This window comes from Chrysemys picta, chromosome 21, assembly GCF_011386835.1.
Source record: "Chrysemys picta bellii isolate R12L10 chromosome 21, ASM1138683v2, whole genome shotgun sequence".
NCBI classification, from domain to species: Eukaryota; Metazoa; Chordata; order Testudines; family Emydidae; genus Chrysemys; species Chrysemys picta.
The window spans coordinates 14,156,948-14,170,053 of NC_088811.1; the positions used below are offsets into that span (position 1 = coordinate 14,156,948).

Here is a 13,106-nt window from a genome sequence, read left to right on the forward strand (position 1 = left end):
CCTCTGATACTGCTGCTGCTCCCCCATAGTTGTTGTGGATCGTATACCAGCCTGTGAGAACTGGGTTCTAATCCCACGTCTGCTGGATGCTTCCCCCAGGCAATTCCCGTATCTCCTCAGTGCTTCTGTAAGGTTTTGATGATCCTGGCCCTACCTCAGAGGTTTGTTACAAAGCTCAACTGGCTGTTTCTAAAGGGCTGTGAGATCCCAGGAGGCAAGGGGGAGCTAGAAGTGCTCGCTGATTGTTTCAGCTTGGCTGGGTCTCCTACTGCCTTGGGATTTTGCCACCAAAAACCCTGTCTGCCATTACACCAGCCTCATTACCCTAGGTATGCGATGCACAACAGGATTTCTGGCAGGCCAAACGGGCCCAATAGTGATGGGGACTGAAGCAAAATCCCCCTGATCTTTGTGGGGTGGTGACGTGAGCAGCCCCAAGTTTAGACAAGACAAGCCTGAACATGTAACTGCTGAGCAAGCCCAAACAAGTAAATGCTGGAACAACTAACCATTGCGAATATGTTTATAGTAAATAAGGGAGGCAGAAACCAACCAAACTAATGATTGTGAATATGTTGATCCGTGAACAAAGTATGCACAAACACCCTGAATTGATAAGCCTGCCTTAATGCAGTCTGCACAGCGATTGGTCTTTTCATGCAAGTATAGATGTTGGTAGCTAGGAAAGATGATCTATGCTGTGTGGTGTGGGACATGAGTTGGAATTGTGGGATCATCCCTTACATCCCCTGCGTCCAGGCCTTGCCAGCATGGGCAAAGAGCTGTTACTCCCTAATAATGTAACCTGAGTGCCAAGCTGGAGTCAAACCAAACTTTTTGGATCCCAGAGAACTGGTTGAGGTGTTCTAGATAAGCCGAGTGGAAAGGTCTCGGGGGACTCCAATTAGGGGTGTTAAAAATATGAGCAGAGATCTGAAGTTTGCACATGGCCTCTCTGTTTATAATGAACTGATCCAAATGCCCCTAGACTTTGGACTTTTTGAGATCTGGATCTGGAGTTTTGTGTCTTCAGCCCATCGTTGATGTAGTTTTTTTTTAATTTTATATATAATCTAAAAACCTATTTGTGGTCCAGACTCCACCCGATCAATTATAGATGTTTTTAAAACCCTACTTCATTTATGCTCATGGTGGAGACCTAGGGCTGATGCAGCTCCCATCCAAGTCCATAATGCACCTGATTCTGACCTCTGTGGCATTATCCCATTGTAACTCCATTGAGCTCAACATAAGTGAGACCCAGAGCTAAACCCACTGATTTGCTTTTAAGTGTCCAAAAAAGCCCAGGCTGAAAAGATTACAGTTCCCATGTATTTCCCTGCAAATATTTGATATAGTAAACAGCTAAGCATATACTGTATTTCACAGATAATTAAGTGCTCGTGGAGGTACATAGTACTGTGCCCATCAATCAGTTCAGGACAGAGCATTTCTGGATGCATATGATACTGTATGTAGCTTTCCTTTAAGGGATATAAGAGTATTACCACACTATTCGCAACCTAGGCTCAACATAATGTTTGATACAACGATACTATTTCACTTAGCTCACACTGGACCATATTTGCATCTTCCAATGCACATTCCATAGAGACCCTTGTCTTTTCTCCATTGGAACCTGTAGGTGATGTCTAAAGGGTTAAGCTGTTCCCATGAAAAAACCAGCAATACAGCAAGAGTGGGTTTTCTAAAACGAAGTTGGCCCTGCCTGGGTTACCCATTCATGGCAAACCTCTCTGCTTTCCCATTACATTCTCCAGCCAGTTTGAGTGTACCAGCCTTGGATATCAATCCCCCTTGGTTACCCCAGCATGGGTCCCTATCGTACAGCAGTAACACGAAGAGAAAATACCGATGGTTGATGGAGGTCTTATGAGAGAGTTTCTGTTCGACCTGATGCTGTTCATTAATCTCTGCAGGCTGGAGGATGCCTGGCAAGGGGGCAGTCTCTCCAGCACACCAAGCCATAGAATTGGAATCTTCTTCCTGGCAACAAAATTAGCTCTCCTGTTTTCTCGTTCTCTCCCCCTGTGCGCAGGGTGCACCCTGTCGCTAAGGTTGCCCGGTGCGTCCTTAGTTCTGGCACTTCCTAACTTTCGAGTCCTTGACTTTGCAACCTTCATAATGTTTTTGTGTATGTGATAAATATATATATTGCCTGCAGCTTGTTCAGTGGCACCTCAGCGAGATATTTGTCCTCTGATGTATGCCCTTGGCACTTTTGTGTGTGTGTTTTTATTTTATTTTTTTTAAGGAGTTTGCTGATCATATCACAGAATCGCTTGGAAAGGGAAAAAAAGTTTATTTGCCAAATGGTTAGCAGAGCTTCTACAGTGAGCTCTGCTTGGAACATGATAAATACATTTGTGCATACCGGTCTTCTCTGCAAGCTCAGACGGTCGAGAGATCTATTAAATGATAAGCAGAGATTCTGCTCTCTGTGTGTGGGGTGGGCACACTGGAAGACGATAGATCAGTGTACGTACGAGCTCCATCTGTAGCGAGAGGTATTCAGCGGTCTCATTCGCCGGACTTGTAACACATACATTCTGTTTTTAGCACCGTTCTGATGTACTGCCTCCTATGTGCAGAATCAGAGTCCTAGAGTGATTTGGGTTGGGAAAATACCTTCTCATGGCTTACGTGGGACCCTCCTCCTGCACTGTGGCAGGATGGACTCAACTATTTCCGACTCATCCCTGATGGTATCCGGGCTAATCATTGGATGTTCCCGTGATAGAACAACCACCATTTGCATCTCATTCCATCTCTTGAACCAATACCATTATCCACATTTTCCCTTATATTTAGAATCATAGACTCATAGACTTTAAGGTCAGAAGGGACCATTATGATCGTCTAGTCTGACCTCCTGCACAACGCAGGCCACAGAATTTCACCCACCCACTCCTATATCAAACCTCTAACTTATGTCTGAGTTATTGAAGTCCTCAAATCCTGGTTTAAAGACTTCAAGGTGCAGAGAATCCTCCAGCAAGTGACCCGTGCCCCACGCTGCAGAGGAAGGCGAAAACCCCCCAGGGCCTCTGCCAATCTGCCCTGAAGAAAAATTCCTTCCCGACCCCAAATATGGCGATCAGCTAAACCCTGAGCATGTGGGCAAGACTCATCAGCCAGACACCCAGGAAAGAATTCTCTGTAGTAACTCAGATCCCACCCAATGTAATATCCCATCACAAATCATTGGGCATATTTACTGCTAATAGTCAAAAATCAATTAATTGCCAAAATTAGGCTATCCCATCATACCACCCCCTCCATAAACTTATCAAGCTTAGTCTTGAAGCCAGATATGTCTTTTGCCCCCACTTGGAAGGCTGTTCCAGAACTTCACTCCTCTGATGGTTTGAAAACTTCGTCTAATTTCAAGTCTAAACTTCCTGATGGCCAGTTTATATCCATTTGTTCTTGTATCCACATTGGTACTGAGCTTAAATAATTCCTCTCTCTCCCTGGTATTTATCTCTCTGATATATTTATAGAGAGCAATCATATCTGACCTCCTCCTGACAAAGCCCTGGCTGGGATGATTTAGTTGGGAATTGGTCCTGCTTTGACCAGGGGGTTGGACTAGATGACCTCTTGAGGTCCCTTCCAACGCTGATATTCTATGATTCTATATCTCCCCTCAGCCTTCTTTTGGTTAGGCTAAACAAGCCAAGCTCTTTGAGTCTCCTTTCATGAGACAGGTTTTCCATTCCTCAGATCATCCTAGTAGCCCTTTTCTGTACCTGTTCCAGTTTGAATTTATCCTCCTTAAACATAGGAGACCAGAACTGCACACAGTATTTCAGATGAGGTCTCACCAGGGCCTTGTATAATGGTACTAACACCTCCTTATCTCTACTGGAAATACCTCGCCTGATGCATCCCAAGACCACATTAGCTTTTTTCACGGCCATATCACATTGGCGGCTCATAGTCATCCTGTGATCAACAAATACTCTGAGGTCCTTCTCCTCCTCTGTTACTTCCAACTGATGCATCCCCAGCTTATAACAAAAAATCTTATTAATCCCTAAATGCATGACCTTGCACTTTTCACTATTAAATTCCATCCTATTACTATTATTCCAGTTTACAAGGTCATCCAGATCTTCCTGTATGATACCCTGGTCCCTCTCTGTATTGGCAATACCTCCCAGCTTTGTGTCATCCGCAAACTTTATTAGCACATTCCCACTTTTTGTGCCAAGATCAGTAATAAAAAGATTAAATAAGATTGGTCCCAAAACCGATCCCTGAGGAACTCCACTAGTAACCTCCTTCCAGCCTGACAGTTCACCTTTCAGTACGACCCGTTGTAGTCTCCCCTTTGACCAGTTCCTTATCCACCTTTCAATTTTCATATTGATCCCCATCTTTTCTGATTTAGCTAATAATTCCCCATGTGGAACCGTATCAAATGCCTTACTGAAATCGAGGTAAATTAGATCCACTGTGTTTCCTTTGTCTAAGAAATCTGTTACCTTTTCAAAGGAGGAGATCAGGTTGGTTTGGCACGATCTATCTTTTGTAAAACCATGTTGTATTTTGTCCCAATTACCATTGACCTCAATGTCCTTAACTACTTTCTCCTTCAAAAAATTTGCCAACACCTTGCCATACTACAGATGTCAAACTAACAGGCCTGTAGTTACCCGGATCACTTTTTTTTCCTTTCTTAAAAATAGGAACTATGTTAGCAATTCTCCAGTCGTACGGTACAACCCCTGAGTTTACAGATTTATTAAAAATTCTTGCTAATGGGCTTGCAATTTCATGTGCCAGTTCCTTTAATATTCTTGGATGAAGATTATCTGGGCCCCCCGATTTAATCCCATTAAGCTGTTCGAGTTAACCTGATTTTCCACTCTGCAACTTGAGCCTTTGGGACAGGGACCGTCCTTTTGTTCTGTGTTTGTGGAGCGCCTACCACCATGAGGTCCTGGTCCTTCACTGGAGCTCCTGGGTGCTACAGTGATGCAAATAATAACCAATGCAGATGGAACATGTAGTAATTATTAATAAGAATAATGTATCCCTGTCCTTTATATAACATATAAATGGAGATTTTACTTATACCGAAGTTGCTCTCTGGAAGGGAGGGCAGGAAGCAGAGACCAATTGCATGGTGAAAATTCATGCAAGAAGCTAACAGCTGGCTCTTCCACACTCAGCGTGAGCTACAGATGGGTCTCTCATACCATCTCCCAAGCATTGCTGGATTCAGATTCCAGCTCTGACTCATCTCAAGCCGCCTCTGAAGCTGTTCTGCCCTGGAAGAGATCACCAAGGCTTGTAATTATTAGAAGAATAAAAAGATGAGGACTGATTGCTGCTTTTAGCCATCAACACCAAGCCTGGCCAGGAACTGAATTGGAGAAATGTGTGCAGAAGAGGAGTGAGGGGAAACTACTGGCAGTTTGGCTCATTAACTAATATTCCCCTGATTTATTATGTCATTATTTGGCCTTGTTTTTTCTATGTTCCATACAGTATTTATAAGGCAAAAAATTCCACCCCCGCAAATGAGCATCTAGAAAACAAATAGGGAGAAAATAAGTGGATTTTAATGTAATCTAAAGCAAAAGTGTTGTGGTGGTGTTTTCTTTGTTCTCTCCCCCGTTCATTCTCAAGCCAACATGATTTCAAACGGCCGCAGAGTTTTTGTAATGTAAACTTTTCGATTTTTATGGCCAGAAGGCGTATGAGGTCATCTGGTCTGATCTCCTCTATAATAAAGACCATTGAATTTAACCCTGTTGCTCCTCTATCAAGCCCAATGGCTAAAGCATCAACCAGAAAAGTCTCCAGTCTTGCTTTGAAGACATCAAGGGATGGCGAATCCACCACTTCCCTTGGTAGTTTTGTTCCCATCACTAATCATCCTCACTGTTCCAAGTGTGTGCCCAATTTCTCATTTGGATTTGTCGGGCTTTAACTTCCAGCCATTGGGGCTTGTTCTGCCTTTCTCTGCTGTAAGACCTGGTATTTTCTCCCCGGTAAAAGAAGCAGCTGATGTTTTTAGATCCAGAAGTCCCAGGTTCAATCCCTGCAGATGTCTAGGTATACTTGGTCCTGTTTCAGCGCAGAGGGATGGGGATGCATCTTGAGGTCTCTACCAACCCTACATTACTATGGCCTGGTCTACACTACCGTGGTAAATCGATCTAACTTACGCAACTTCCGTTACGTGAATAATGTAACTGAAGTCGACATAGTTAGATCCACTTACCGCGGTGGCGACACTGTGCCGTGACGACGGGCGAGTATCTCCCGTCGATTTCCTTACACTTCTCGGGGAGGTGGCATACACAAATCGATGGGAGAGTGCTCACCCATCGATTTATCTTGTCTTCACCAGACCCGCTAAATCGACACTCACTACATCGATTGCAGCAGTTTCGATCCAGCTGCAAGTGTAGACATGCCCTAAGATTCTTTGAGCCAGTCAGGAGCATTGTAATGTGAGCATGTTTATATGAACGATCAGAACCCTTGGCTCTGCAATATTAGGCTAGAAGATTCATGGGCACGAGTTTGCTTGTGAGATTCCTGGCACTTCCTACTTCTGATTGGACTGAAAGTATCACAAGAACCCCCTTTATCATGGCATGTCTTTCTGTTTGCACTCTGATCCTGACTTCTCTTTCCACCTGTAATCTGTGGAACAAGCCAAGCAATGTACTTTCTCCAGTATTCTCCTATTCCCGCTCAGACGTACGTGTTTCGTTCCTCCCACCACGAAGCACTACTAGGACAGCACTACTTCTCTGAGCTGGTACAGGAGGGCTTGGGGAAATGAAGTGAACTGGTGAGAAGTCGGCACTCATTTTCTGCTACTCCCCATCAGCTTGCTGCATTGTAACTTAACAGGAGGTGGGAAGATTAAGAGCCATAACAAACGCTGTGATGTCTCAGTGTTGTGGTGTTTGTAATTTACATTAGTTTGTGAGCAAGGAGGAAATACCCTGTTTATTTAGGGTCAACCTCCCTGCCCTTTGGTCTCCCTTCCTCAGTTTCTTATTCTGTTTCACTCAGGCACCCCAAATATCTCCTGTTCCTCCTCCTTGAAAGAGGCTTGATGGGCTGTAACACGATGGGTGACTTATTTTTGCAGTAACGAGCAGAAGGGAGCACTCTGCCCAGCACAGGAACATGCCTGCTGTGAAATGCCTGTAGCCTGACATTTTGGAGATGAAAAATCTCAAATGCTTTTTTCCCCCACCCCCCTGGTTTTGTTCTATAATTGGAATTTGAAAATCAGCCAGGTGTGATTATTCCATCCGAACGGGTCGTGCTGCCCTGCTGTCTCAGGTTGAATTGGGCTTGGAAGGTCTGACCAAATTCTGATCTGCATCGCACCAACATTGGGTTCAGTGGAACTGCTCTGGATTTGCACCAGCGTAGATGAGATCAGAACCTAGCCCCTGGACTGTCGTTTCAGAGCTTGGTTATTTTCTTTAATTGCAGTTGGCATAGAGATGGAATGCCAAATCCAAACCTCTTCAGACTTGATGGGTGGAACCTTGGCTCCGCTGTGAAGCCAGTGGGAGTTTTGTCACCGAGTTCAGTGAAACCAGGATTCTATCTTGTGGTTCTAGGGTTAGCTATAAACTTGGCATGGTTCCATCTCCAACCTAGAAGGAAACTTGGCATAATCAGTAGAGGAATTTCCTGCCATCCAGCGTGGATTGCACTGAATAACACTGAGTTCATGCTTAAAAAATAAAGGCATTTTCTTCTGGCAGACAGGTGTATTTGAAAGACTCCAGAACTGTAAAATGATCAGACCAGTTCTTAAAATCTAGTAGGATTGGTCACTACCAACAGCACTGTTTCTTTTTTAAGTTACAGAGCATTGAAAACTACATTGGTTTTGGCTGTAGTAGACCGGTAACATTTTAGATTAAAAATAGCATAGGTCTTCTCTTTTTTAGATCAAATTTAGGCCACAATCCATCAAAGCACTTCAACACATCCTTGTCCTAAGCACATGAATAGGCTCACTGAAATAAATTGGGCTAGCCATGTGCTTAAGTTCTCTGCTGGATAAGGGCCTTAGTTTCCAACCGTGGAAAGAGGCATTCATAATACATGGGTATGGACTGGTGAATTTACAGATATCCCTAGCATAGATCAGGCTCTGATGCCATTTGCATCATTCAGCAAACTATGGCAGAGCGTCCGCGGCGGTTCCTATGCACGCTAATTATCACAGGAAAATCAGGAGTTCAGAATCCTTCGTAGAATTGTAGTTGTCCTGTGTTTAAAATAAGCCCAGAGTGTTTGGAAAGATTGAGATGTGACTCTCTGAATGTAGAGAAGAGCCCCATTTCCTGTCTCTGACCTTGAGCTGTAACTGTGTTCTTTCCTGCAGCCATGAAGGCAGATCGAAAACGTTTGAAAGCAGAGAAGACAGACCTGGTAAGCCAAATGCAACAGCTCTACGCCACGCTGGAGAGCCGGGAGGAACAGCTACGTGACTTCATCAGGAACTACGAGCAACACAGAAAAGTAAGCTTCTGCATAGCCTGTCCAGAATTATCAGACACAGATGCACATGCTATGTTGGGGAAGAGTCAAAACCGCTTTTGTTAAGGAAAATCATGCCTCACCAATCTATTAGAATTCTTTGAACATGTCAACATTCATGTGGACAAGGATGATAAAATTGATGATAACGTTCTTGGACTTTCAGAAAGTCTTTGACAAGATCCCATGCCAAAGGCTCTTAAGTAAAGCAAGCAGTCATGGGATAAGAAAGAAGATCCTCTCATGGATCAGTAACTGGCTAAAAGATAGGAAACAAAGGGTAGGACTACATAGTCAATTTTCATAGTTTAGAGAGGTTGATAGCGGGGTCCTCCAAGGATCTGTACTGGGACCAGTGCTGTTTAACATCTTCATAAATGATCAGGGGAAAGGGATAAAAAGTGAAGTGACAAAGTTTGCAGATGATACAAAATTAGTCAAGACAATTAAGTCCAAAGCTGACTGCAAAGAGCTACAAAGGGATCTCACAAAACTGGGTGACTGGGCAACAAAATGGCAGATGAAATTCAGTGTTAAATGCAATGTTAATGCACATTGGAAATCATAATCCCAAGTATACCTACAAAATGATGGGATCTAAATTAGCTGTTACCACTCAAGAAAGAGATCTTGGAGTCCTTGTGGATAGTTCTCCAAAAACATCCGCTCAATGTGCAGCACCAGTAAAAGAAAAGCTAACAGAATATTAGGAACCATTGGGAAAGTGAGAAAAAATAAGACAGAAAATACAATGCCACTATATAAATCCATGGGAACTACACACAGCTTGAAAACTGTGTGTAGTTCTGGGCACCCTATCTCAAAAATGATACATTAGAATTGGCAAAAAAACAGAGATGGGCAACAAAAATGATTAAGGATATGAAACAACTTCCATACAAGGAGAGATTGGGGCTGCTCGTATTAGAAAAGAGACAACTGAGGGAGGATCTAATAGAGATCTATAAAATCAGGAAAGGTGTGGAGAAAGTGAATAAGGAAGTGTTATGGGAAGGGAGAAATAACACAAGAACCAGAGGTCACCCAATGAAAGTAATAGGCGACAGATTTAAAACAAACTTAAGGAAGGACTTCTTCACACAGTCAATTGTGGACTCATTGCTATGGGATGTTGTGAAGGCCACAAGTATAATTGGGTTATAAAAACAATTAGATAAGTTCATGGAGGATAAGTCCATCAATGGCTATTTGTCAAGATGGGTAGGGACACAACCCCATGTTCCAGGTGTCCGTAAGCCTCTGACTGCCAGAAGCTATACTGGATGACGGGCTGGATCACTCAATAATTGCCCTGTTGTGTTCGTTTCCTCTGAAGCCTCTAGCTCTGGTCACTGTCAAAGACTTAGTTGGGTGCCATCTGCACCAACAGCCTGTATCACACACTGAGCTAGATGGACCATTGGTCTGACCCAGTGTGGCCATTCTGATGTTCTTCTGGTTTAGTTGTTATACCGTGGCTTCATTTTAGCTCAGACATCGGTGTTTAACATAGTGTAAGTGATAAACTTTAGCTGTCAAAATGCAAAAATAGTGCACATTTCTTAAACGTGGCAGCCATGTTTAAAGGTTCCTGCTAGAAAAAGCCCACAGGCAGAGAGGGGTCAGGGTGGGAAATCGTCCTCTGTGAGCTGGATTCCACCCTCAAAGTCCTCAGAGATGCTCTGCTGCATACCGTCCAGGATGTAAGGGTAAGGAGGTGTGGTCTGTGCATGTACAAACTCCAACCACACACACACCCTCTCCCCGTAGCTGGTGCAATCTATACCAAGGGAGCAGGCAGTCTGTTGCTGGTAATACTAGGGCTGCAGGATACTGTATCTGCAGAGTATATGAGCACTTACTTGGGTGCCATCTGCACCAGTAGCCTGTATCACACCACAGAGTCCACCTTCCCGCGCTCTTGGGGCCTGCAGATTCCATCTCTCACTTCCTGGGGACATGCTGAAGCCTTTCCATTGATATCAGTGGGCTCTGGATTAGGCTCTAAAAGCCATCCCATCTGCACTATCCAAAGCAAGGGGCTGATGTCCTATTGGCTCTCTCTGTACCACAGTCTACAATGGCTTGTATTGAATCTGTGCATTGGCCTTTCTAAATTGTCCTGAAAACATTACCAGCCCACGTAGAAACTCTTTGATCCTCCCCATTGAAGTCAATGGCAAAAGTCCCATTCACTTCAGTGCTGCAAGATCAAGTCCAAAATCTACTCACATTACTGTGATGAACGATGGTAGTGAAAAGACCTGGAGAGATTTAACTCCCTGATCAAAAAAAACTTATCTCAGGTGAGTGAGCAAATAAAAGGTTGTAAGGCAGCTGGCAATATAACTGTAGAAACCGGAGCCCTAGTAAATACATAAATACAGGAAAAGTCAGGTCAACGAGCAAAGTTAGCGGTGTTTGATTTAAGAGTATTGCTCTATCCGGATCATGTAACAAATCGGACAGGAAGAAATCATTGAACCAATATGGTGTGCGCGCTCCCGCTCTCTCTCGCTCTCTGCTCAAGGGAATGAACTTTTACAACGGGTTATTTCAAGGACAGGTTTTGTAATTGTCCTTAAAGTTAAGAGCTTGTTAAAAGAACATACAAACTGCAGTGACTCTAGACTAAGTCGCTCAAGAATAAATAGCATCTCTCTGAAATGTTTTCAGCATCTCTGCTCTGTTTGCAAGAGGATATATATAGAGAGACAGTTTCCTGTTTTGCTTTTGATTAGGCTGCATAGAGCCATCCGCTCCAATAAACAGCCATGGGAATCAAACATCTGTAATTATTCTGGGCTTTTTTCCATGCAAAGAGAGAAAGTTTCTATTTTTAAAGTATCATAACAAAGATCACTCGAATCCAGCTTTCGGCTTTTGCAGAAAATTGTATTTTTCTTTCCAGCTTGTGTGAGAAAATGAATACAATTTAAAAAATCCCAAAGACACGTGCGGGAGGAACGCATGGAGGAAGGCACATAGGTTGGGAGAGGCTCTGTGCGCTGGTCATTTGCTTGCAAGAATGCTGGAGGTTTTATGATCTCTGCAGCCCCTCCACTTGCTTCATCCAGATCTGCTGGTAGGATCTTTATGGGAGTCTGAGGCAATTCTTCCCTGGGGGCTGTGTTTGCAGAGAGGCTGAGGGACATGTCCTCGTTTCCACTCTGTGGCAGGCAGCCTGCGTCTTTTCACCACTGATTCACTAGAGAAACTTAGTGTATGAAATAACCTATGAACTGGGGTCTGGGCGACTCTGAGGTCATCTCCTGTATTCATGGAGGAGGATCAAAGAGTGTGTGAAAAAGCATCCTGCCTCTTCCTTGTGCTTGTTCTCCCAGGGCATCACATAACATTTCTCCACAAGCCTCAAAGGAAATGACATTGCCATCCTGGTCTCAAGGACCCGCACCCATAGTCTGTCGCAGTGACCTAAGCGCCTTAGGTCTTGTCCACAGTGTGACTGGAAACGGTGCAATGAAGTGTTGAACATCCAAGACTCAACCTCAAGCTGGGGTCAGTGGGAGTTGCGAGTGCTCAGTGTTTCTGAATATTGGCTAGCAGCGGTTTTATCCCGTTTTCCCTAATCACCATCCCTAATCCATAATCAATCATGCTTATTCTGAAAGCGCTGTTGGTCAAACCAGGCTATAGACTCTCACGACAGCATGGCTTTCAAACAAATTGTCCAGGAAAAAGCACTTGTCTGCATGGCCGGGGAAACCACGCTCTCGGCAACAGAGTCTGTAGGCTGGTGTTGGTAGAACAGTTTCATCTATAGTATGGGGAAGAGCCAACAATGTTCCATCACAGTGGCTGACGGTTAATGTAAACCATCGGCCTGCTGCCCTCTATAAAAATGTAGGGCTTTGACCTACCTCTGATAACACCTCTGAACACATGGGACCGTGGAGGGGATTTCAGTGGGAAGCAGGATGGAGGGATGGCGTTGCTGATGTTTTACGCTGATACCCTTTCCTTGTGTCCCCCGTGTTAATTCAGCCCTCTTCGGTCCAGTGCTGTATGTGGAAGGACTGGCGCTGTTTGGCTTCTACATATATGCAAAGCTATTGGTGAGGCGAGAACACTGCTGCCTTCATTACATGCAACGTTGGGGGTTGGTTTGTGTTTTCCTGAGCTTGGCCTTGCAGAAACTGAAACGATCGTTTGACTGTGACAACAGGAACTGCTCTCTAAATGTCCCCTTTAGCCATCCTGGAAAGGAGAGGGATGCACAGAGGTTTTTCAATAGGGCTAGAATTTAAAACAATCAGACTAGCTGCAGAGCATGTCAGCCTGGTCCTATTTGGTATAAGCCACCACTCCCATGTACTAACACCTAGTCTGAGATTCCCCGGGCCTCCGAGGCATTTAGGCACCCAGTTCCCATAGGCAGTTTTGCAAATTTCAGCCTTTGGGCTCGACCACATGCACAGTGACGGAGGGGGATGTAAGCAGTCCCCTTAGTCCCCGTGCATGGGCTACCTATGTTGCCAGACCCTGCGTGGGGTCTGGGGAAGCAGCTGGTGCTGAGCTGCTGATCC

At 44.4% G+C, this 13,106-nt stretch overlaps 1 protein-coding gene across 16 annotated transcripts in view; it reads left to right on the forward strand.

The window, feature by feature from the left end:
- The window catches only part of KAZN (kazrin, periplakin interacting protein), a 756,723-nt gene that overhangs the window by 669,387 nt on the left and 74,230 nt on the right, over positions 1 to 13,106 (forward strand). For all 16 annotated transcript variants that reach the window (XM_065575404.1, XM_065575403.1, XM_065575402.1 and 13 more), the window contains one exon: positions 8,405 to 8,541. In XM_065575404.1, coding sequence (XP_065431476.1) covers positions 8,405 to 8,541 — 137 coding nt within the window. The remainder of the gene's footprint in view (positions 1 to 8,404; positions 8,542 to 13,106) is intronic.